Source organism: Pelophylax lessonae (genome assembly GCF_965119305.1).
Source record: "Pelophylax lessonae genome assembly, chromosome: 3".
Taxonomy (NCBI): domain Eukaryota; kingdom Metazoa; phylum Chordata; class Amphibia; order Anura; family Ranidae; genus Pelophylax; species Pelophylax lessonae.
Genome location: NC_138770.1, coordinates 35463882 through 35485594, shown reverse-complemented (window position 1 = coordinate 35485594; position 21713 = coordinate 35463882). Strand labels below are relative to the sequence as shown.

The 21713-nt window shown below is 44.5% G+C and overlaps 3 protein-coding genes across 4 annotated transcripts in view; all 3 read right to left on the bottom strand.

The window, feature by feature from the left end:
• Positions 1 to 21713, bottom strand: part of LOC309550686 (uncharacterized protein) — an 801473-nt gene that overhangs the window by 678426 nt on the left and 101334 nt on the right. The window lies entirely within an intron of this gene.
• LOC309550708 (uncharacterized protein) overlaps positions 5483 to 21713 on the bottom strand; it is a 295084-nt gene continuing 278853 nt past the window's right edge. For both annotated transcript variants that reach the window (XM_082251042.1, XM_082251043.1), the window contains one exon: positions 5483 to 6279. In XM_082251042.1, coding sequence (XP_082107168.1) covers positions 5505 to 6279 — 775 coding nt within the window. In that variant the 3' untranslated portion in view covers positions 5483 to 5504. The remainder of the gene's footprint in view (positions 6280 to 21713) is intronic.
• Positions 6328 to 21713, bottom strand: part of LOC309549962 (uncharacterized protein) — a gene marked incomplete at both ends in the record, with an annotated part of 105623 nt that continues 90237 nt past the window's right edge. The window contains 2 exons of the mRNA XM_082250440.1: positions 6328 to 6360; positions 6393 to 6499. Of these exons, the coding sequence (XP_082106566.1) occupies positions 6328 to 6360; positions 6393 to 6499 (140 nt within the window). The remainder of the gene's footprint in view (positions 6361 to 6392; positions 6500 to 21713) is intronic.

Here is a 21713-nt window from a genome sequence, read left to right as displayed (position 1 = left end):
ACAGTAAGAAATGTCTGAACCTAGTGTATCAGAGGGGTCGGGGGACTTGCAGAGTCAGGGCAACCATTGGGGTACAGTAAGAAATGTCTGATCCCAGGGTGTCAGAGGGGTTGGGGGACTTGCAGGGTCAGGGCAACCATTGGGTTACAGTAAGAAATGTCTGAACCCAGTGTGTCAGAGGGGTTGGAGGACTTGCAGGGTTAGGACAACGATTGGGGTAAAGTAAGAAATGTCTGAACCCAGGGTGTCAGAGGGTCGGGAGACTTGCAGGGTCAGGGCCACCATTCGGGTACAGTAAGAAATGTCTGTACCCAGGGTGTCAGAGGGGTTGGGAGATTTGCAGGGTCAGGGCAACCATTGGGGTACACTATCTTTTAGCCTTCACTGGGGTAGCTTTACATGGGCAATGATGTCACTGTGACAGGCCTAGCTGGGACATGGGCTCTTACCCAATGGCTATGGGCCCTGGCATTTAAGGGAACACTGCTCTTTGGAAGGTGTATGCCTGGGGGATCAGTGGAGTGGTCTTGTTTCTGATTCATGTTCATGTCTCCCCAAAACACACAGACTCTGGGAACTGGAGGTTCCATATTTGGGGTCTCTGTGCCTCAAACTAGCAATAACTGTAGATGGTAATGTAATCCACTCAAACCACTGGGGTCCCCTGCCATAATGTGTTTATTGTAAGTAGGTCTCCTGTTATAGTCTGTTGCCTACTAGTCTGAAGAGCGGGGAGATCACTGTTTGTATTGGTAATTGTGCTAATTAACACACCTATTGTCTGCTAGCAAACTATTGGGGATGTGTTTACACTTGTAATACTGTGTATTATACTTTGTGAGCTCGATGCCAGCAAGTCTGACCCGGAATAAAGATCCCTGATTGGTTGCTAATTAGCTTAATGTATATAGTGTTAGTTATATTTCTGTATACAGTTGTGTTTGCATATGATAATGTGATCCGCCTTACCTGAGTGTGTAGTGTATAAAAAGCCTTCTTCAATAAACAGTTCCAGTTTTTTGCAGCTAAACGAGTCCTGTCTAGTTCTTGGTTGCAATATGTGGCTGTAATATCTGATATCTATGTTCAGACTGGAGGAAGCAGTATACTGATGGAAGCACTCAAGTGGAGTGTGGGACGGTTCCGTCACAATCACCACTATCCCCGCCCCTTCCTTTATATAGCGGATGACAGCTCAGGACGCCATCGGTTAGCAAGTGTTACCGTCTGAGATCGCTCGTGTGTGGTGTCATTGCGGTTATTGGTGGGTCAGTAGGGGGGGTTTGGCATGTTTTGGGGTAGTTTTTAACCGCTTTACGATCGCCCGCCGCAGCCGCTTCTGGGCAAACCGATTTAAGGCTATACAGGAGGCTCCCGCTCTCGCTCATCAGCGGGGATGCCGATGCAGCGGGCAGGCGGCTCCGATTGCCACCTGACACCCGCGATCGCTCCCCACAGAGAGGACGGTCGGCTGTTGTAAACACAGCTGACCGTTCTTCTCCCTGAAATGATCATAGAGCGCCTGTGATCCTTCTATATAGGATCGCATTTCTCTATGGTCATTTCACAAACCACGCCTCCCACAGTTGGAGTCACTCCCCTAGGCTCACATTTAACCCCTTGATCACCCTCAGGGTTAACCCCTTCCCTGCCAGTGTCATTATTACAGTAACAATGCATATTTATAGCACTGTAGTAATGTCACTGGGCTCCCCAAAAATGTCGGTTAGGGGTCCGATCTGTCCATCGCAATGTCAAAGTCCTGCAAAAAAGCGCAGATCATCGCCATTACTAGTAAAAAAAAAAAAAAAACAATAAAAATGACATAAATCTTAGTTAGTAGATGCGATAACTATTGCGCAAACCAATCAAAATACGCTTATTAGGATTTTTTTTACCAAAAATATGTAGCTAAAAATAAATTGGCCTAAAATGTTAAATTCAGATTTTTACATTTTTTTGGGGGGGAATGTTATATAACAGAATGTGAAAAATATTGTTTTTTTTTTTCAGAACTGTCGCTTTTTTTTGTTTATTTTATTTAGGTACAGCGTTGCAGGACCGCGCAATTGTCAGTTAAAGTAATGCAGTGCCGAATCGCAAAATTGGGCCTGGTCATTAAGGGGGCAAATCCTTCCGGTTCAGAAGTGGTTAATCAAGGACATTGAGAGCCTTTATTATTTTATTTCTTTTTTTGTTTGGTGAATGAGTAGGGGTGCTATGTACCCCAAACGCATTAATGTGTGGGGGGGGGGGCTTTATCTGGACACGTTCAGATTCCTAAATTCCCAATAGACCCCAACATCCTCCAGGCCAGGGTTTTGGGGATGAGGCTCTTGTCCTTATCAACATGGGGACAAGGTGCTTTACCAAGAGGGGTACCCCCTGGAAAAGCACCCCTATGTTGAGGGCACATGGCCTGGCATTTTTCAGGAGGAGGGGAGGAGCCACACACTTGCCCCTCCCTCTGTTCCTGGTCAGCCAGGCTGCATGCTTGGATTAAGGGTATTTTCTGGGGGCACACACTTTTTTTTTAGTGAGAGGTCCCCCCTTAATATCCATCTTATACTCAGAGGGTCTGGGATGTATTTGGGGGGCTCTATACAGTTTCTCATTCTTGCTGTAGGAGGGGCTACAGAAAAATTGCCAGAAAATGACATTTCATTGCCGGCTTCTTTTCTTTAAACACAGACTCCCAAAGGTCCCCCAATATATAGAAGACCCTCGAGGGGGGGGGGGCTGTGTGCTGTTATGCCAATTTTTCCTTTGTAAATGTCAGCAGCTGCAGCACTTTCTGTACATCAGAGATGCCCCTTCACAGGCAGGATTAGGACCCCCCCCCAGATTAGGACCCCCCCAGACATGATATTTAACCAATTCAGCTCTTTAGAGGTAGACCCAGAGAGTGAAGCTGATGGCGGCAGTAGCAGTGCTTGTTTTCTTCAGCCGGTTTCCATCTGCACAGTAAGAGTGATCGGGGGGGCTGTATAGCTGCCTAATCCTATATACATTGCAGGCAGCCCCCTCCCCACCATGACCACGCCCCCCCCCAGTGTGGTTTTTGGGCTCTTCCACTTGTCCTGGTACCCCAAGAACACACCCATCGGCTTCAGGAGGCCAAGAGGGAGGAGACTGGTGAAGGTCCATCCCCCGATCTCCTCTGCACTAAATGAAGTCGGCAGTCCTCAGCTCCGAGTGTTTCCCGTTTCCCCGGATGATCCCGCCAAGGAAGCATCTAACCGAGCGTCATCTGTGCATTGGAGGGTAGAGGAGACATTGGAGGTCTAATACACCCCCCCCCCCATGTCTCATAAAGAGGACCTGTCACCTGACCAATGATATCACATGGGGGTTTGTTACCTTCTTGTCATAGCAATACAGCTAAGTAATAAAAAATAAACAAGTTAGAAAATATAAATTATAATAAAATGTATTCAAAAAGAAACAAGTTAGAAAATATAAATTATAATAAATGTATTAAACAAGTTAAAAAAATAAAAATGATGATAAAATGTATGGTAAAAAATGAAAAGTAACCCCCGCTGCCCTGCACTCTACCACCAGAGATCACACTTATCTCTAAACTGATGAGCAGGAAAGCGCCCCCCTATGGAGATTTTTAGGTACTGCAGTTTGTTGGGATGTCACAGGCACACACAATTTTATTACTGGACATGTTTGGTATCTATTTACTCATCACACCTCATCTTTTATATTTTACCCAAACATTGTGTATAATGTGTGTGTGTTCCCACCCATGAAGGTGGGAGGTGAGCGCCCCCCATAGGGGAGAGGGATGACACGAGCACTAAGTGGTGTTTATATAAGGAAGCGGAGAACTTTCTTCCTCACACTTATTAATGGACTTTGAGGAATATTTGGAATGTTATGTTTGCACATCTTTTCACTTTTTTTTACTGTTTATATATTTTCATCATGGCGCCAATGTGAATGGAGAGGTGTTGTTGTGGTTATTACACTCATTTTCCACTATTTTATGTATAACAAAGTATTGTAGAAAAGATCACACCATAGAAAATGGGGGAAAGGAGAAAATAAACCTGGATATGAAGGTGACATTTGTGTACGAGGAACACCTTAACAATTACCACCATTTTATTATCTGGGGCCTCTGCTTTCAGAAAATATATGTTTGGGGGTTTTATCTCATCTTCAGGCCCAAAATCTGCATTTTACCATGTGTGCAAAAATAATGCAAACACAGCTCTGGCAGTGAAAGGGCAAATGTGAGCTAGATGGGATCACTCTGCTGTGGTCACATTAGAGCTCCCCCTAGCTGCAGCCTGGTAATAACATTGCTAGGAGGTCTATTCATTTATCTGCTCCATACTTCCCATCTTTAAATAAACGTCTCCTGACATTTAGGGATCTATTCATAAATAATTTACATAGTAATCTCCCCGGTGACAATGCATGTACATTCCTTCTGTGTGAATGGGGGGTATTGGAGGAATGAAGCGATCTGCTGAGCTGGGTGAAAGTTTTCCATCAAATGAAAATAAACAATGTTACATTTGTTCATTAGATGGCGCTAACATCTATCATACTTGGCGCCATCTAATGGCCAAATGCAAATTTTCAGGTTTTAATGAATGGTATCTTTAATATTGTTGCTTTGATGACCTTCTATCCTTCAGCGTGTACTGAACTCACCAGTGTATGAGGAGGACCTCAGATGTCTGTATGAAGCCATGCCTGGCCAAGGAACTAAGGGGTCTATTTACAGGAAATTCATTGGACGAATGTGACCATCACTCATCCAGCTGTGACAGATTATGACCATAATGTAGCAAAGTCATTTCCTATGATGCTCAGCGCCATCTAGTGACCATAATGGAGTATTATTCCTGACATACCTCTATTAGTAAAAATAGCACAATACCGCATTATGGCCACTAGATGGAGCCAAAGAAATCAGAGTAGGAAATAAAATACACCCAATATTCATCACAGCTGGGCGAATGCTGGTCACAACTTATTTTTTTTTATATTTAAACAAAAGATGAAGATTTGATTACTATAAATGTACCACAACCAATATATATTATTTCAAAAAGAACCTTGTATGTTGGACTTTATTGGTACGAAAAAGGCCGAACACCAAAATGACAAAATATAAATCTTTATTACAAATACTAAAATGATGTGTTAAACCACATGGGTACAAATCCATCAAACATTAGGCCCTATATATTCAGAATGACTAATTTAGCTTTGCTGAATTTTCCAAAAGGTCAACGCGTTTAACATCAATAAGCTTCTTAGGGACCTTTTATGCCTTGGCAGCAAAGAAAATCTGCCTAACTAAAAAAAACATATAGAATATAGAATACATAGTAATCTCATAATTTTGTAACATCGTAAATTATCATCTGTGCCACTCATACAAGACATTTCCCGCACTCAAGGCACTAATACACCTCAAGGGTTGTGTGGGACTCCTGATGTACAGGAAGACAGGACTCCGGTGAGGAACAATTCCCTCACTCAGGACAGGAAAGTGGCTTCTTCTCCATGTGCAATCTCTGATGTCTGTTAAGATTGGTCTTTTCTGAAAAACATTTCCCGCACTCAGGACAAGAATAAGGCTTCTCCCCCGTGTGAGATCTCTGATGTCCGTTAAGATTAGTCTTGTCTGAAAAACATTTACCACACTCAGGACAGGAATACGGCTTCTGCCCTGTGTGGTATCTCTGATGTTTGTAAAGCCTAGAATTGTCTGAAAAACATTTGCCGCACTCAGGACAAGAATATGGCTGCTCCCCCGTGTGAGATCTCTGATGTGTGTAAAGACTGGACTTCACTGAAAAACATTTCCCGCACTCAGAACAGGAATACGGCTTCTCCCCAGTGTGAGATCTCTGATGTGTGTAAAGAGTTGACTTCTGTGAAAAACATTTCCCGCACTCAGAACAGGAATACGGCTTCTCCCCAGTGTGAGATCTTTGATGTGTGGAAAGAGTTGACTTCTGTGAAAAACATTTCCTGCACTCAGAACAGGAATATGGCTTTTCTCCTGTATGCAATCTCTGATGTGCGTTAAGATCAGACTTCTGTGAAAAACATTTCCTGCACTCAGGACAGGAATATGGCTTCTCCCCTGTGTGAGTTCTCTGATGTTTGCAAAGACTGGGCTTGTTTGAAAAACATTTCCCACACTCAGGACAGGAATAGGGCTTCTCTCCTGTGTGAATTCTTTTATGCACATTAAGACCGGATTCAAAACGGAAACACTTCCCACACTCAGTACAGGAAAACCTCTTATCTGTTGGATGGGCGGTACCATCCCTCACAGTTTGAGGTTCCTCAGGATAAGAGGAATACGATGGTCCATCTACACTGTGTGGTGCCGGATGGGCATTTAAGGTAGCTGGGTTTTCTCCTGGACTATACTGTGTGATGTTCTCATCTTCTACTTTACAGTCTGGAGACAAAGTGAGACAATCCTCTGAGGTTTTCCTCATCTTCCGTCCATGTACTAAAATAGAAATAAAAAGATTATTACTAGACATCAGCAGATTGGTTCCCCTAAACCAGAACTCCGCCCGCATCAGGCAGCTTTGTCTCTGAGGATTTTACAATTCCACCCTCAAGGTATCTAGTAAATGGGTCCTCTGATCTCCTACCAGTTAATTTCTTTATTCATGGATCTTAGTCAGAAAGTGAGGAAACAACGAGAACTGTCTTTTATAGGGGTGACAGCGATGAGGGGATTATAGGACGAGTGTCCCCACCCCATCTATCACTCATTGCCATCTTCCTAACACAAGAAGTCCTGCACTTCCTTATTTACTCCATGATTTATTCATGAATAACAGCGGGGCTGAGCCCCACCAGAGGTCAGAGAGTGAGGATGGGAGGGAGAACAACCAAGATGAAGACTGGACTGATCCTGAAGACCACCATCATTGGGTTACTGACTCCTCCCCCATTATCACTTTCTGTTTAAGGTTCCAAAGTTTGAGGATGTTATCACATTAATATCAACATGTAAAAGTCTGTGCTGCGTGGCTTAAGGCCGTCAGAGATGCACGGCTGACTAATGAGCTTCAAAGCACAGAGGAACATTAATAGCTACACGGGTCTCCTCGAGGCACTCTTTGGACATGAATAGGTGGCAGATTACTCCCTGCTGGCACCATGACCCGCAAGCGGAAACAGGTGTTTAAGCCAAATAAACTTACAGCCTTCTTCTCCCAGCCACAACAGCATCAGAGGCAAGATGGCGCCAGCTCCCTTTTCTCACTGCACACGCGGTCTCTGCCTGCATACACCAGCTGTGGCAGAAGTGAAGCTACACACCACCAGGACATTTCAAAGGGGAACAGCCCAATATCTGGAAGCCCAGAATAGGCCAGGTTCTGGATGAGCGATCACTCCCAACAGCACTCAGAGGTGAGTGCTAACCATGATTCCCAGGATCGCCAACACCCAGTCCAAGGCGAGTCAACCAAAGGTTAGCCTCAGAGGGATTCCATCTGCATGGCACCCACCAAGAGGATGACTGATTACTCACACAATTGGATGTTTGTTGTATAATCGTAATATTGTACCAGCATCCCTAATGATAATTCAAAAAACCTTGGAACTGTGTGAAACCCTGGTGTGGGGGTCTAACACAGAAACCATGTTTGAATGGAAAAATCCAAGAGGCAGAGTTAAGAAACAGACACAGAAGGATAAGGAAGCCAAAAAGTGGGAAAACCACGAACCAGAAGAAGAAGAGGGGGGGAGATAAAGAAAGAAAAGGCAAGAAAAGGTGTGAGGTTCCGAAAAAGGGGAAGACTGAGGAGAAAAGAAAGAAAGAAAAAAAGAAAAGGAGAAAGAAGGGGGGGAGAGAAAGGGAAGGAAGGGAAGAGAAAAGGGGAAAGAGAAAGAAAAGAAAGAAAAGGGGAAGAGAGAGGGGAGAGGGGAGGAAAGAAGAAAAATGAAAAAAGAATGAAAAAGTGAAAGGGAAATAGGAAAGAACAGGACGGAAAAGAATAATTGAGGGCTGATGGGATTTTTTCGGTACTATAATCAACGATGGAAAATCACCATATATAAAAAATATATAAATTTTATTGTTGTATTACATTAAAATTGATTACATACAAATAGAAAAGGAAAAGTATGGAATAAAAATAAGATACCGGTATTACTACATACAGGCCAAACAACTCCGTAGACATTCTATGAGCAATAAGATACCGGTATTACTACATACAGGAACTTCAAGGCAAATCAATATATCATACAATCCAATACCCCTGAAGAAGCGGAGTGTTGAAACCCGCGAAACATGTTGGGTTAATGCCCGGTGCCTTGGTTTGGGGCTACCGGAGCTTGTAAAATATTAATATTGCCTGAAATGTTTACAACTGTATGCAATTAACAAAATATGATGGTAACTTGCTCTGTACGATTTTTATTCCATACTTTTCCTTTTCTATTTGTATGTAATCAATTTTAATGTAATACAACAATAAAATTTATATATTTTTTATATATGGTGATTTTCCATCGTTGATTATAGTACCGAAAAAATCCCATCAGCCCTCAATTGTTCTTTCCTATTTCCCTTTCACTTTTTCATTCTTTTTTCCTTTTTCTTCTTTCCTCCCCTCCCCCCTCTCTCTTCCCCTTTTCTTTCTTTTCTCCTCAGTCTTCCCCTTTTTCGGAACCTCACACCTTTTCTTGCCTTTTCTTTCTTTATCTCCCCCCCTCTTCTTCTTCTGGTTCGTGGTTTTCCCACTTTTTGGCTTCCTTATCCTTCTGTGTCTGTTTCTTAACTCTGCCTCTTGGATTTTTCCATTCAAACATGGTTTCTGTGTTAGACCCCCACACCAGGGTTTCACACAGTTCCAAGGTTTTTTGAATGACTGATTACTCGTTTGAGTGTTTTTATTATGCCTTTATGCTACTGTTATGTTTTTTTCTCCCCTGATCACGAAAGTAACCATTGGAACTTTTTGTACCGCCCAATAAAAAGCAGTGAATTGCTGCACCCTGGTCGAACTGACCCTCTTTTTACTTTATTTAGCTGCTACCACGCATTTCTTGTTAGTGGTGTTTTTGTTTTCTTTTTTCTCTTGACTCATATCCTTTACCTACTTCTCTTGTGGGTATGTTACCAACAAGCCTGAGGAGAGTGCATTGTTCCAAGATATACAGTTCCGGATCTACTACTGCCTTTGGGGAGCGACAGAAGTTTCTTCTCTACTATTCAAGGAATCCACATCACAGAAGCCCTCTAACTGAGTACAATCTCCCTCTACCTCACACCACATCAAGGTAATGGGACTAAACATGGGCATTAACCTCCTGTCCATAAATGCAAGGGGCCTCAATCACCCTGTAAAGAGGAAATTGCTTTGGAAAGAAGCTAATCTACACAATAGCGACATCCTGTGTGTAAAGGAGGCCAATTTCCATCTGCATAAACCCCCCCCTGTACCCATATGAACTTTCCGTTAATTTTTCCATTCCCGCATCCTAGCAAAAAAAGGAGGGGTGAAGATTGCTGTAAAGGACACTGTCTCCTTCACGCTACATGAAAAAATAATTGACCCAGATGGTCGCTATATCATCTTTGTATGCGACTTGAACTCCACCAAAATCACACTGGCAAATATATAAGTACCCAATCACCATCAAATTACATTTCTGAAATCTCTCCTCAGGAAAATCAAAAAAATACAGAAGGGGTTTCTACTGATCTGTGGCGATTTTAATGCAGTAATTAACTCCCAGCTAGATTTGTCTTCCACCCCTTTGGCAAGGAAGCTCCAGGACCACAGATCCAAAACAAAAATTTCATTTATTCAACATCCTGATTCACAGGAAACTATTTACGACCCTCAAGGTATAGCATATGCCTTTAGCTCATAATATGGCAAGCTATATAATTTAGAAACCAATGCTTCTATTTCTCATCCTTCCCCCCAAGAAATAGACAATTTTCTGCATAGTTTGAACTTTCCGCCTTTGTCGGCAGAACAGCTAGAGACACTTAATGCCCCCTTCTCTATAGCCAAAATGTATCTAGCTATCAACACTCTGCCCAACAATAAGTCCCCTGGTCCTGATGGGCTCATGGGAGAATATTACAACAAAGCATTCAAAACACTCCTCGGTCCCCACCTTGATGAAATATATAAAGTTGTTGCGGTCTCATCCTCTTTCCCTCCCGAAATGTTGGAAGCTAGAATAGTCACATTGCCGAAACCGGGTAAAACACCCGACAGACCCCAAAACTTCCACCTTATATCTTTGTTGAACAATGATATTATGATATATGCTAAGCTCATCACCATTCGCATGATGGATGTTATCCCATCTCTGATCAACACAGACCAAATGGGCTTTATCAAGGGTAGACAAGCTTCAGATGCTATGAGAAGAGATAGATAGAGATCATTCATCTGGAAGAACAATCCAGAATGCTTTCTCTGCTCCTCAAGTTGGATGTGGAGAAGGCGTTCGATAGCCCCAATGTTTCCTATCTTAGAAAAATGCTAGTGAGGTTCGGCTTTTCGGGGCAAATCCTGTCCGCAATACTAGCATTATATACAGTACATCCACCTCAGCCAGGGTCTACATGTCTGAAATGCTCTCCCAACCCTTCCGGATAATGAATGACATTAGACAGGGTTGTCCACTGCCACTCCTCATATTTAACCTCTTAATGGAACCCCTGGCATTGCATATCAGACAACACTTAAATAGAAATACACAGTTTTTTTTATGGGGCGTAGTTTGGTAATGGATGGGTGAGGTAACACTCACGCTGAGCTCCGTCTCCTCGCTTGTCTAACCCAGGCTCTATACCTTGGAAGAGCGGAGGAATGCGAGCCACAAGGAAGAGAAAGACAAAGGCTGCACCTAAGACCTCTAAGACTGCTAGCACTGGTGGTCCTGTGAAGCCGGTTACCGGGACGGATATCCAGCACTTCTTTGCTTCCTCGCAGACCCGGACACAGAGTCAGAGTCCCAAGATGGCAGAGCCACGTGTAGCAGAGGAAGAGGCGGAGGACATAGCCTTAGGGAAACAGCTGATCTCTCCGACCCTGTCGACAGTGTCCAACACTGTCTCTGATGCCTCTACAGCCTCTTTCACTCAGCAGATGGTTGCACCGCTGACACTCCGGGCTGATGCAGAGCTGTGGGCTCTACTTGGCTCCCTACCTAGCAAGAGGGACTTGGAATCTATGGTGCACCGTATCGAAGAAGCCCATAAACGTGAGGTACAGGTAATACGTACTGAAGTACAGACATTGACAGACCAGGTCTTGGCAGGGGAGACGAATATGATAGCAGTAGAGCAGAGACTTTCCAAGCTGAAGGTTCTCAGAACTCCCAAATTGATGTTTCCCTAACTCTACAATTACAATTGGAAGATATAGAGCAGTGGTCCTCAACTCCGGTCCTCAGGGCCCACTAACGGGCCAGATTTTAAGTATTACCTTGGGGAGATGCAGACTAGAGTAATGCAATCACTGAGCAGCAAATGATATCACCTGGGATGTATTTCAGTTATCTTGCAAACCTGGCCTGTTAGTGTGCCCTGAGGACCAGGGTTGGGGACCAGGGATATAGAGGACAGAAACAGGCTAAACAATATCCACCTACGGGGGCTCCCAGAGGTGACAGAAACTGAGGATTTGAACGCTATTGTTGCTGAGGTGTTAGCAGGTTTGCTGGGTGAAATATTACCTCCTAATATGGAATTTGACAGAGTCCATAGGGCCCCTGACCCTAAATATGGGGACCTTAAATGACCAAGAGACGTCATATGCCGGTTCTATCGATTTCAACATAAGGACCTAGTGATCCGGAAGGCTTAGGAAGCGGGCTCAATTGATTTCAAAGGGGCCTTGCTAAAGCTGTTGCCTTATAGCTCTAAGGCTACCTTGTACCGTAGAGCGATGCTGCAACCTCTTTTAGATCTAGCCAGGAGTAAGGGGGCCACGTACAGATGGGGATTTCCCTTTCGGTTAGTTTCCGAAAAGGCTCAGACTATTTCACCCTGAAAACTCTGGCAGACTTGGAAGCCTGCTTCACATTTTTGGAATCTGCCACCATTGAACTCCCGAACTGGCTGCAGCTGTTTACGCGTCCTACTGGCAGTCAAAGATGGTCACCTCCTTGGCAAAGCTTGCCCCCTCACCCGCACAGAACCAGCCGGAGATCACGGATGCCCCTATCAGATGGTCCATGTGAGCTATAGCTTAATTCCTTGTTGTGGGTGACAGTAACTGCCCTGTTAACTACTCCATTTGAGCCCTGATCTAACTGTGTGGCTTCTTGATCCCTCCTGCTGTGATAATCAAACTGAATTGAACTGCACTGAATGTTTTTGTTCTAGCTCCTATACCAGATGACATTCTTGATTAAGTAGCACCCACATTCCTATGGTGACAAGTACCCCTGACGCGGGGGGGGGGGTGAGGGTGAATGTGGAATAGCCCTATCCCCCCCCCCAAGTGCCCCCCCCCCTCCAGAAGGGGCCCTGGATGCACCTTACTTCATGGAGAGCCATCGCGGAGATGTGGTATGGTACCGGTATGTGGTTTGGAAACACACCACTATATGGGGCTCATGAGAACTGTTTCTAAATCACGGTATCTACAGTCAATTCCGCTATCAGTGCACAACACCCCGCGCTGTTGCATGACATGGCGAACTGGCCTGCTGTGGCCTAAAGCTTCCCTCCGGCTTATTATAAAAGTCAGATGGCAGTGGCTCTGGAGGTGCTCTGGAGATGGATTTGTTATTATTATTATTATTGTTTTTTGTTATCATTAGTACTATCAGTTTTGTCATCCTTAGTAGAGGCGGGGGTTGGGGGGCGCGGTGAGTGCTGGGAGATGCTATGCACTCCCTCCCCCCCACCCCTGTGTTCACACTCCCTTCTCTTTAGATATTGTGCATCCAGCCTGGATGGACTCATATTTTTATTTTACTCCAGTCCTGATGAGTGTGGTGGGGTGAGGGTGGGTTGAGGGGTGGGGTGCTGATGATGGTGATATTGGATATTAGGGGCCATATTAGAGACATAAGTTAATATGCTTTATACCCTATAGGTGTACACTCGGACTGGGCAGTACTGCCCTGGATCCCATGCTAATTGGGTGATAAGGGAGGTGCGGATAATAGTGGAGCTGTCTCAGCACTACTGACTGTAGTCCCGTAGTTATCCAGCTATTGTAAACCCCAATTATTTGGGGACTATACGGTATGATAGGGGGACTCTATGTATTTTGCCATGGCACTTGGGGTTACAGAGCAGTCTGCTCACTACTGGGGAAACCTTTCTTCATACTACTGAATTTTGACTTAAAGTTACTTAAGATTTAAGTTCTGTTTTTTTTTTTCCTTTGTTGTGCTAAACTGTATGATGTTGACTTTATTACATTATGATTGGCTGGGATGGATGGCGTGGAGACTGACTTCTTATCAGTTCCCTTTCCATACACCTCTCCAATTAGGTTGCGCACTATTGTGGCCTTGGCCCAGTGCGTGTTTGCAGATTATCTGCTCGCTTAGTCTTTCAGCGGGAATTTTCCTCTTCTTTTTTTTTTTCCTTCCCGTTTTTTTTAGTTACTTTTTGTGTCTTTGCTATTTTCCTTGGGGCTTACTCCCACTGTAGTTTCCCCCCCCCCCCCCCTTGTTTTTTTGGGGTTTTTTCTTCTGGTTTTATAGTTAGTTTTTGCTATTTTTCTTGGGGATTATTCTTACTACAGTTCTTTCTCTTCGTTTTTTTTTTTGTTATGGAGACATTGAAGGTTCCTTTTCTTAATGCTAAGGGACTTAATTAGTGGTGGGATTCAAAAATTTTAGTAACCAGTTCCGACTTTCCCAGCAGAATGACCAGCGTGCCCCCTTTAAATGCACAGAGACCAGCGTGCCCCCCTTTCAATGCACAGTGACCAGCGTGCCCCCCTTTCAATGCAGAGAGACCAGCATGCCCCCTTTGAATGCACATTGCCCCCTATGATTGCAGAGTGCCAGCCACAGCATTGTCCTCAATGATTGCAGAGTGCCAGCCACAGCATTGCCCCTAATGATTGCAGAGTGCCAGCCACAGCATTGCCCCTAATGATTGCAGAGTGCCAGCCACAGCATTGCCCCCAATGATTGCAGAGTGCCAGAACACAGCATTGCCCCCAATGATTGCAGAGTGCCAGAACACAGCATTGCCCCCAATGATTGCAGAGTGCCAGAACACAGCATTGCCCTCAATGATTGCAGAATGCCAGAACACAGCATTGCCCCCAATGATTGCAGAGTGCCAGCCACAGCATTGCCCCCAATGATTGCAGAGTGCCAGCCACAGCATTGCCCCCAATGATTGCAGAGTGCCAGCCACACATTGCCCCCAATGATTGCAGAGTGCCAGCCACACATTGCCCCCAATGATTGCAGAGTGCCAGCCACACATTGCCCCCAATGATTGCAGAGTGCCAGCCACACATTGCCCCCAATGATTGCAGAGTGCCAGCCACACATTGCCCCCAATGATTGCAGAGTGCCAGCCACAGCATTGCCCCCAATGATTGCAGAGTGCCAGCCACACATTGCCCCCAATGATTGCAGAGTGCCAGCCACACATTGCCCTCAATGATTGCAGCGTGCCAGCGATCCCCCCGCACTTTCCTCTCTCGCAGCTTCTCTTCAGTCCCCGGCTCCCCGCGTCTCCGAGTCTTCAGTCCTCCCGCGGCGCCTCCTCCTCGTCCAATGGCACGGTGTTTGCCTTTCGGCCAATCAGGAAGCGGGAGGACCCGCTCCCTGATTGGCCAGGAGGAGGATCCGTGTGACAATAGCGAATTCTCATTCGCTATTGTCACAGAATGGGCGGGTCGGGCGCACTGCTCTATTCCTTTGCCGCCACGTCTGCGGCTGCGCGGTCCAAGCGCGGGACATTCAATTGTACTGCGCTCGGACGCGCAGAGGGATTCAGCCGGTTCTGCGAACTCGCAGAACGTTAGTAACCGGTTCTATGGAACCGGTGCGAACCGGCTGAATCCCACCACTGGACTTAATGTCCCTGAAAAGCGCAGGGTGCTGTTGACTGACCTCAAACGCCAGAAAATGGATGTCGCTTTTGTACAGGAGACTCACTTAAGGGATGGTAGACTTCCCGTGCTTAAGAATCAATATTACCTTGTAACATATCACTCTACCAATGTAACCGTAAAATCTAGGGGGGTATCCATACTGGTGTCCGCTAGAGTGCCGTGGATTCATCATCAAACCTTGCAGGATGCTTATGGAAGGTTTTTGTTTGTAAAGGGCAAAGTAGGGGATGTTGCAATTTCTTTTGCCACGGTATATGGTCCAAATGACAAGCTGGATCATTTTATCAAACAGACCCTAACCAGAGTGGATTCTTTCTCGGAAGGGTTACTGATCGTTGGTGGGGACTTTAATGTGCCTCTGGTTCCTGCAGTAGACACAGCGGCGGGGTGCTCATCTGTGCCCCTTGGCTCTCGTAGGCGGGTCTTGCAGGCATTACATGATTCCCAATTGGTGGATGTGTGGTGAATGCAACACCCCCAGGAAAGAGATTATACCTTTTACTCGACACCGCACGGTACTTACTCGCGGATTGACTTCTTTCTGATTCCACATCACCAGCTACATGCTGTTGACTCGACTGATATAACATCGATTACATTTTCAGACCACGTGGCCATTACTTTGACCTATGTCCTGTCGGATATTTCCCACTTTGGCACACGTTTTCGGAGACTAAACGAGAGTCTGTTATAGACCCCCTCCGTATTGGAGGAGGTAACTACAGAGATGAGGGCCTTCTTCGATACGAATGTAATACCAGACTGTGACCTGGGAGTTGTGTGGGAAACACGCAAAGCAGTTATTAGGGGTATTCTGAAAAAGCATGGAGCACGTATTAAGAGAGCTCGATGGGAGACCCTTAACTCCCTTCTTCTTAAGATTTATGATCTAGAGCAACTCCATAAACAGGGTCGAGATCCAACTGTTGAACAGGATTTGTTCCTAGTACGCAAACAAGTCACTGACTTGTTATACTATAAGGCCAAGGCTGATTTACAAAAATGACAACATTTTCTTATGTTGCAGGGAACAAGTGTGGTAAGATCTTGGTGAGGACAGTAAGAGATCATCAGAACGCGACTTATATCCCTATTATCCTCTCGACATCTGGGCAGAAGGTCACGCTTCCCAGACATATTGCTAGGGTGTTTAATACCTTCTTTGCCTCGTTATACAACTTGCCGGACCAACATGTGCCCCTGTCCCAAATGGAAAATTTTGTTCAGTCCTCCCGGATTCCGCTTATTTTGGTGGAAGTTCTGGAGGACATAGAGGCTCCCATTTCCATAGAGGAATTATGCACAGCGGTTAATTCCTTTCAACTCAGTAAAGTGACAGGTCCGGATGGTTTTACGATACAATATTATCGCACCTTCCTCCCATTACTGGGACCTCGTATGGTTGACCTGTTAAACGGCCTGGGCTCAGCGGCCTCGTTACATCGAGATACTTTGAAGGCATATATTTCTCTTGTCCCTAAAGAAGGTAAGGATCCAGTGGTCTGTGGCAGTTATCGTCTCATCTCGCTCTTCAATATGGACCTGAAGATCTTTACCAAGATCTTGGCCTTGCGTCTGGCTCCTCATTTAGGCTACCTGATTCATTTGGACCAAGTTGGTTTTATATCAACAAGAGAAGCCAGAGAAAACACGACTAAGGTCCTGAATCTGATCCATATTGCTTCAAAAACAGCTACACCTAGTATATTTCTTAGCACAGACCCCAAGAAAGCTTTTGACTGAGTGGATTGGCGCTTTATGTTTACGGTTTTATGGTACATTGGCTTGGGAGATCATATGCTCTCGTGGATATCCCAGATATACTCCCATCCTACTGCACAAGAAAAGGCCAATCGGTTACTCTCAGATTCGTTCCACATAACTAATGGCACGAGACAGGGTTGCCCGTTGTCTCCTTTGCTGTTTGCGTTATCTAGGAACCCTTTTTGTGCCATGTACATCTAAACCTGGATGTTTCGGGGGTACGTTTAGATGATGCTGAATATAAAGTTTCAGCGTATGTGGACGATTTGCTTTTCTCTTTGTCCAACCCTTTAATTTCGGCCCGAATCTTATGCGCGAGTTTGTGATATATGGGCGGCTCTCTAATTTGAAAATTAATTTTACTAAATCGGAGGCCATGGGTATTCGGCTGTCTTCTAAACTATCAAAGCACTTGCGAGATGCTCTTCCATTCCAGTGGTCTGATAAAGTCCTCAAATACCTGAGCATACCTGCTGATCTGTCGACAACTTATGTGGTCAATTTCCTTCCTTTTTTGTCGAATATAGGGTCACTTCTTGAAAAGTGGGATGAGGGCCTACATTCGTGCTTTGGGAGATGTAATCTCCTTAAGATGTGTATCCTCCCCAAAATGTTGTTCTTGTTTCAGGCGTTACCCGTTGTGGTCCCCTCTACCTTTTTTTAGGAAAGTCCATTCATTGTTCTCTAGATTTATATAGTCGCATAAGAAACCTCGCGTAGCTCTTAGCCAACTTTCCCTGCCTAGGGCCTTAGGGGGATTGGCACTCCCGGATGCATTGAAATATAATCAGGCAGCTTATCTAAGTCGATGGATTGATTGGAGACGACATTCTCACCTCAAGCTCTGGGCTTGTATCGAACAACAGCAGACCGACTTCACCCTTGGTGGAGCGCCATTGTGTTACCGGTCCCTCTCCCGGGAACACTTGACCATTGGGGCAACAGTATGGGTTGCGTTTTCCATTGTGAAACAGTCACAGTTGACTACTGCAATTTCCTCGCTGTTCCCGATTATAGGTAATCCTGCTTTCTCCCCAGGGTTGGCCCATTTTGTATGTGAAAGCCGGTGGCCTACCCTTGCGCAATTGACCAATGAGCAGGAGCGATTTAATCTACCTTTTTGAGACGCTGTGCAATTGCTCCACTTTCTACGTACTCTACCCTCCCCGGAAGTCTTTAGCAGGGATCTTACTCCCTTTGAGGAATATTGCTCAGGTAGCGACGTTTTACCATGTTCATTGTCTAGGGTATACAGTCTTCTGCTACTATCTCCAGATAATGGGCGCCTACCATGCCTGGAGAAGTGGGAGAGAGACCTGAATCGTACTTTTACACAGAAACAGAAACAAGCTATATACACCCTTGCTCTGAAAGCCTCTACCTGCACTACAACTCATGAGACTAATTATAAGATTCTTACGAGATGGTATCGTGTCCCTTCGCTGTTCCACAAGTTTTACCCACATACATAGGACAGCTGTTGGAGGTGTCGGGAGGAGCCAGGAACGCTTTTGCATGTATTTTGGTCTTGCCCGAGACTGTAGTTTTTGGGGGGCTGTTCAAGAATTGGCCCAAGAATTTTCAGACTCTGATTGCTGCGGATCCTGCTTTTATTTAATTACATGTCTCAGATATCTCACTGAAGGGATATAAAACATCAGTCCTGTTACACATACTGAATGTGGCCAAATCATGTATCCCATTGCGATGGAAATCGCAGTCACCCCCCACCATTAGCGACTGCATCTGTAAAATCGAGGATGTAAATAAAATGGAAGACTTACATCTATCAGGGCAGCATAAAAAAAGACAGGTATGACAAGACTTGGGGGGCTATGGAACCTTTTTATACTCTCTAAAAGGGGGCGAAATATGCTCTGCCCAGCAGCGATAGGGAACTCTAAGGTTTAGGTCCTGGGTTGGTAACATAAGAGAACTGTATATGCCTTCATTTCCCCCTCCCTCCATCTAGGGGTTAGGGGTGTCTCCTCCTCCCCCTTCTTTTTTTTTTATCTTCTTTTTCCTTTACCCTCCGCTTTTCCTTAATTGTCTCCCCTTTTGGGTGTTTTCCGCTTATCTGAATTTCTTTTACTTTTTGGTTTCCCTTCTACTTAACTTTTTCTATTTACTTGTTTTTTACTTTAACTATAAAGAAAAAGGAAGACATGGCGATCATTTCCATTGATGGAGTTATTGTCCACTTTAGGTTTTTATCCTGTTGTGTTCTGGAGGCCAGTACATTTGTTTGCCTATCGGGTTACAGCCTCCTCACACTCTGCTGTTGCAGATATGTTGTTTCTGTTTTTCTTTTTCTGTTGTTTAGCCCCGGTTCACACTAGGGCGACCTGTGAGGCGACCTGGTCGCCTCACAGGTCGCCGCAGGTCGCCTCCCATAGGGAAGCTGCGGACCCGTTCTAATAGGAGTGACACAAGTCGCTCCGACCTAGAAAAAGGGTCCGGAGCTTCTTTGGGGCGACCAGGAGGCGACCGCCATAGACTTCAATGTTATGAAGTCCGTGGCGGCCGCTCCGAGGTCGCGGCGCGCTGCTCGCACCGCGATCTCGGAGGTCGCCCCTGGAAGTAGCGTCGCGGTAGTGTGAACCGGCGCTAACATGTCTATTTTTGATTGGTATGGCCGAATGTTTATACATCTGCATTGTTGCATTTATTTGTATTGACGTGTCAGTTTTTGAATAAATAAAATATTTGGAAAAAAAAAAAAAAAAAAGAAAGAAATACACGGGTTTATGATAGCGGAACATGAACACGAGTCTGTTCGCAGACTACATTATTCCTATGTTGACCCAGGTGCACAAATCATTACCGGCAGTATTCCAGTCTCTCCATCTTTTCAACAAAATCTCCTATTATAAAGGTAAATGAATCAAAGTCGTGTATCCTAAATCATTGCAAAAGACATACCCTTTCTCATGGACAGGTGAGAACATATCGTATCTAGGTATAACACTGACCAAATCTGCGACCGCCCTATATTCTTCTAACTATTTACCGTAGTTAGGAAAGCTCAATGATCAACTCTCACGCATGGCCCACCATGAATTATCATGGTCTGGATGTTTAGCGGCATTCAAAATGCAGGTGTTTCCTCAAATCTTATATGTTTTTAGGACAGTACCGAACCCTGTCCCTCGCTCCTTTTTTTTTTATCAAATTGCAATTTGTGGTGAATAGATATCTATGGCAGGGCAGGAGGGCTAGATGTGCACACAAAAAATTAACGAAACATAGAAATGCAGGTGGGGTGGGGTGGGACTCACAGACTTATATGACTACTATCTGGCTGCAATCTTGGTACAAAGCCAACAATGGTTCACACATACATCCCGGACATTGTGGGTCCCAACAGAAAAATCACTGACACAACACGGAGACCTTAAAGCTTTACTACATGCAAACAGATACTGGCCGAATATGCCCTTTGATCTTCCCCTCACGATTCGTGCCACAATATTGGCATGGAAGACTCTACTCATGGAAGAAGAACACATGACTAATCTCCTAATTCCCCTTAGGACTCTTTCCTATCTCACGCCAGATCTGCCACTACACCCCTGGATGCAGAAAGGCATTACCTTGGTCTCTGACCTCTACAACAATAAAATTCTCAAAACATTCCCTGCATTGTGTGAGGAATTTTCCCTCTCACAGGTGGATTATTACACCAACCTGCGTTTAGCTTCACTATTGCATAAAAGTCCTGTCCTTGGCTGTGAAATCCCTCTGCAAATTGTCCAATTTATCAAATCTAATGCCAACACTAAAGGCGGTATCTCTCTGTTTTACGCCTCCATAAACAGCAAATAAATCTTCTTTAAATCTCCTTCTTTTCAGGCTTGGGAAAAAGAACTTAACCAATCATACACGCCATACCAATGGCAAAAGGCTTTGTCCACAAATTACTCGGTTACCAAGTGTGCAAGATTATGGGAATTGACCCATAAGAACTTGCTCCATTACATTATGTTTTCTAGGACCTTATTCAAACTCTAAATATTTTTTGTATGTTACCAGGAGATTATCACATTACCATGTATATTTTTTGTCTTAGACCATGCATGTCCATTTATGTTTCATTCATGTTTATCCCATTACCATGGGTTACATGGTTTTATTGAACATTCTGGTTTTACCAATATTTGGTCTATTGACTGTTAATAAATTGACGATTTTATTATTACCCTTCTGGTCTCTCTCTCTTACTATACATTTATGTTTACCTTGTGGCTGGTCACACCTCATATAAAGTCCCAATTTTGCCTTTGTGCTTTTTTGCTCCGTTGGCATCTAACACTGTATCATGTTTCCAAATTCCTCCCTTCCGAATCCCTGAATTGTTGGAGAGAATGTGGACAGATTGGTGATATCTACCACATTTTCTGGTCCTGTAGCAAATTATCTACATTGTGGACGGCTATCTTCCAGAGGATTTACAAAATGATTGGCATTAGGGTAACTCATTCGCCCAGTCTGGCGATCTTAAGCGTTGGCATAGATGACATACCTGCAACATTTAGAACAGTTGTCACGCACGTCCTTCTCGCCACTAGATTATGCATTACTAGACAGTGGAAATCGCCAACAATACCCTCCATTCATGAAATAATCAATGTAGTGCAACTTCATTATAGCCATGAGGTTAACTTTGCATACTCACAAGGTAATTCTGAAGAAAATAAAGATCTATGGCTTTCTTGGACTCTCTGGTACTATAACACGGCTTGCAAAAACACTCTTATGCTATTTGATTCACAGGAATATTTTCCTTCCTGTTCTTTTTGACTTTACATACAGTATAAATATTGTTATGGAAATGAATGGAGTTTGGAGCATAGAAATTCTCTCGGTGCG